Below are 3,984 nucleotides of genomic sequence, written 5' to 3' on the forward strand. Positions count from 1 at the left end.
GATTATATTTAAAAATTAAACTCTTAATCTATTATTCACCGTCTTTGACTCTCTATGTAAAAATATATACTACTTTTGACTTTAATTCTAAATTTCCTTAAGAAAAAAGTTCTTGAATATAAATTCACATTCTAAAATATTAAATATTTTTATTATTTTTTATATATTTTTTATATATTTTTTTATTAATATTACTAATTTGTGATAAAATGAATCTATCTCATCAATACACACAAAATTTGCAAACAAAAAAGATCTTTTTAAGTTAACGGAAAATATAAAGGCCACAAAAATTATATATATATATATATATATATATATATATATATATATATATATATATATATATATATATATATATATATATATATATATATATATATATATATATATATATATATAGATAGATAGTTTTATCAAATATATATAGTTTTTTAGCATTGCATATTAGAAAGATTGTTGCAAAAATAAAAATGCAGATGTGGAAGTTTGAATGGGGTGTTATTGGTGCATTGTGTCTGTCAGTAGCTTCTTCTGTCTCCATTGTTATCTGCAACAAAGCTTTGATGACTACTCTTGGCTTTCCATTCGGTAATAATAATTCATTTTCAAAAATCAAATTCATTACTATCTAAATAATTTATTTATTCCACTAATTTTAATTTAATTATTTTGATTTGTGTTAGCTACAACACTTACTAGTTGGCATTTGATGGTGACATTTTGTACACTTCATGTGGCTCAACGTTTAAACTTGTTTGTGACAAAGTCCATTGAAATGAAGACTATTATTCTTTTTGGAATTTTAAATGGTGTTTCTATTGGATTTCTCAACTTGAGTCTTGGATTCAATTCTGTTGGATTTTATCAGGTTACTTTACTCTATCCCATTTTTACTGTAAAGAAAGAAAAAAAAATTGAGTATTATTTTTATGATTATATATATATATATATATATATATATATATATATATATATATATATATATATATATATATATATATATATATATATATATATATATATATATATATATATATATATATATATATAATTCCAGCCTTTTATTTATTTTTATTATTATGAAATTCATTTCTATTAAAAATGGTAGCATTCAACATTTACTCTTTTTGAGAAATAAAGACTTTCAGTATTTTTGAAAAAAAAAATTAGTGTTATATATATATATATATATATATATATATATATATATATATATATATATATATATATATATATATATATATATATATATATATATATTTAAAATTTATCAATAATATTTTTAAAAAGTTGTCAAAGAAATGAATTTAAATAGTTTTTCTTTTTTTAGGTAAATCATTTTTATATTATAATTTTTTCGATTGTCAAAAGTTTTAAGAAAAGTTACTAAAATTTGAAGGTTTTTTGAATAATTTTTTATAAAATTATTTTTAAGATATATCATTTTTAAAAAAATTGTGATTTCAAATATGTTTTAATTTTCAATAATATATATTTTTGTCAAAATTATTTTAATTTATTTGTAATGAGTTATAATAGTTTTAATCTTCAAAGTTATTTGTAATTTTTGAATGTTAATAATGTTTTAATATTCTTACTAGATGTAAAAATTACTATTTTAATTTATATAAAATGATTAAAATAAATTTTAATGTTTTAAAAAATTCTTTTTATAAAATTTATTTTTAAAAATATACAGAAAAGTTTTTTTCTCAAAATAAATTTTATTGATGATCAAGATTCAAACCAACAATTATAATTTCTTTAGCTTTAATAAAAAAAATTAGTATAAGAAAAAAACTTACCTACAATTCCTTAGATGTGATTTATACTATTTTCCGATAAAAATATGACAAGTGTATATAAATATCATTTAGAGAATAAAAATTGCATATGTTGAGGAGAAAATTATATATTTATCATATTTTTATTAGAAAATAAAATTACTTACATTGTATCTAAGTTTTCTCTTTAGTATAAAGTATCAGTCCTATTTTAGATTTTTATTTTTATTTTTATTTTGTTTGGTTGTCTTTATTGGTAAAATATTTATGCTTTCATGGTGCAACTTTGTAATTTGATAAAGAGATAATTGATGATGAAGATTCAAATTCACAATTATAATTATTTAATAGTGTTGATCACTAGATCAATAATAAAGAAATAAAAAAAATTATTATTAAATTTTTTATTATAACTTTTATCATCATTTATGTGTTTTTTACTCAATGTGCTTTTTTCATAAAACTTGATTAATATGAAAAACAATATAAACTATACATTTCCTATGCTTTAAAATGATTGTTTTGCAGATGACAAAACTTGCGATCATACCATTCACTGTAATATTAGAGACCATTTTCCTAAACAAACAATTCAGGTAATAATTTAGTTAAAAATACTAAGTATTAGTTAACTTATTAATAATTAAATAATAAAACAATGATCATGTGCTAATTATTGATGCAGCCAGAAAATAAAATTCTCTCTATTTCTATTACTTGTTGGAGTTGGTGTTGCTTCTATCACTGATCTTCAACTCAATTTTTTGGGAACAATTCTTTCCCTTCTAGCAATCATAACAACATGTGTTAGCCAAATTGTATCCTACCATATAGTTATATTGTTGTTAGTTAATTATGACAAATATTTATACTATTTCGTCACAAATTCTAGTAGATAAAATTCAATATTGCTAAGTTGAATATTAACAGAGAGAGATTCTGCTCGATATTGCTAGGTTGAATATTAACATGGGAATTTCAACTCTATTTATTTGGATTGTGTTTGAATTTCTAATTGTTATGATCACTTCGGATACGTATAAACAAAAATATTCATACTATTTCTTAACTTAGTGATTAATTTAGCTGACAAATACAATACAAAAGAAGCTAGATGTTTCTTCCACACAGTTGCTTTACCACTCTTCTCCATTTCAAGCCGCAATTCTTTTTATTTCTGGCCCTATAGTTGATAAAATGCTCACCAATCAAAGTGTCTTTGCCTTCAAATATTCTACAAATATCTGGGTAATGTTCAAGTCATTAACTTGTCAGATTCATTGAATAACAGATATATTTGATTTAAATTTGATGTCGTTAATTATGTGAATAAAATAGGTATTCATTGTCCTATCGTGTTTGATTGCGGTTTCGGTGAACTTCAGCACATTTCTTGTTATAGGAAAAACATCACCTGTAACATATCAAGTTCTAGGTCATCTCAAAACATGTCTTGTTCTAGGATTTGGTTACACATTACTCCATGACCCTTTCAATGGAAGGAACATTATTGGAATCGTAATTGTTATTTTTGGAATGGCTTTGTACTCTTATTTCTGCGTAGAGGAGAACAAGAAGAAACAATTATTAACTGATCTTCCATTAGTCTCTACTCAGGTACTTTATTTAACTTTAATTATAGCTATTTTTTAAAATTACACTAATAATGGTTGTAATATTTTTGTGACAGTGCATAACATTTTTTTATTTATTGATTATTATAGGTTAATGACAAAGATAGTTCACCTCTTCTAGTTGGGAAAAACATGGGTAAACAAGAAGAGGAAAGTCATGAGCAAAAATAGTTAAGCAAGGATTCTGTTATTTAAAACAATTGGCCAATGTGCTCTTTAAGATTTCACATATTTTGGGTGTTCTAAGGAACTTGCAATGAATGTAAATCAAATTTTGTTAATCAAATTTCTGAACCTTTATGTGCGTTATTTTTGCCAATCAAATCACCTCGGTTTTACTCTTGTATGAATTACCTCCATTTTTTTTTTAATAAAAGGGGCCTAAAAGTAAGAGTTTAAAGAGGACAAAAGAAAATAATGACTTACAAGTAATTTTGATAATTATTGAGAATGAGACTCCAAAAATATCAGCAACTAACATAATCTTTAAATCTTTAAATGACTAGGAAGATTTGAAAGAATGAAAGGGTGTTCAAAGTGACCTATACTTGACTAGCTAATTT

The 3,984-nt window shown here is 22.5% G+C and overlaps 1 protein-coding gene across 1 annotated transcript; it reads left to right on the forward strand.

Moving 5' to 3' along the window:
• The first annotated feature begins 456 nt into the window (after positions 1 to 456).
• LOC131626508 (UDP-xylose transporter 1-like) lies at positions 457 to 3,721 on the forward strand. Its single transcript, XM_058897331.1, has 7 exons — positions 457 to 591; positions 687 to 871; positions 2,316 to 2,383; positions 2,473 to 2,605; positions 2,874 to 3,035; positions 3,126 to 3,404; positions 3,512 to 3,721. Exons 1-7 carry the CDS (start codon positions 474 to 476, stop codon positions 3,590 to 3,592), a joined length of 1,026 nt encoding a protein of 341 aa, XP_058753314.1. The 5' UTR covers positions 457 to 473; the 3' UTR covers positions 3,593 to 3,721.
• The last annotated feature ends 263 nt before the right edge of the window (positions 3,722 to 3,984 follow it).

Source organism: Vicia villosa, unplaced genomic scaffold (genome assembly GCF_029867415.1).
Source record: "Vicia villosa cultivar HV-30 ecotype Madison, WI unplaced genomic scaffold, Vvil1.0 ctg.000301F_1_1_1, whole genome shotgun sequence".
In the NCBI taxonomy this organism is placed as follows: Eukaryota; Viridiplantae; Streptophyta; class Magnoliopsida; order Fabales; family Fabaceae; genus Vicia; species Vicia villosa.

Coding starts and splice junctions, on each gene's coding strand:
- LOC131626508 (XM_058897331.1), top strand. CDS start 474: ATGCAGATGTGGAAGTTTGAATGGGGTGTTATTGGTGCATTGTGTCTG. Junction 2,606..2,873: donor CAACATGTGTTAGCCAAATT/GTATCCTACCAT, acceptor TGATTAATTTAG/CTGACAAATACAATACAAAA. Junction 3,405..3,511: donor TTCCATTAGTCTCTACTCAG/GTACTTTATTTA, acceptor TGATTATTATAG/GTTAATGACAAAGATAGTTC.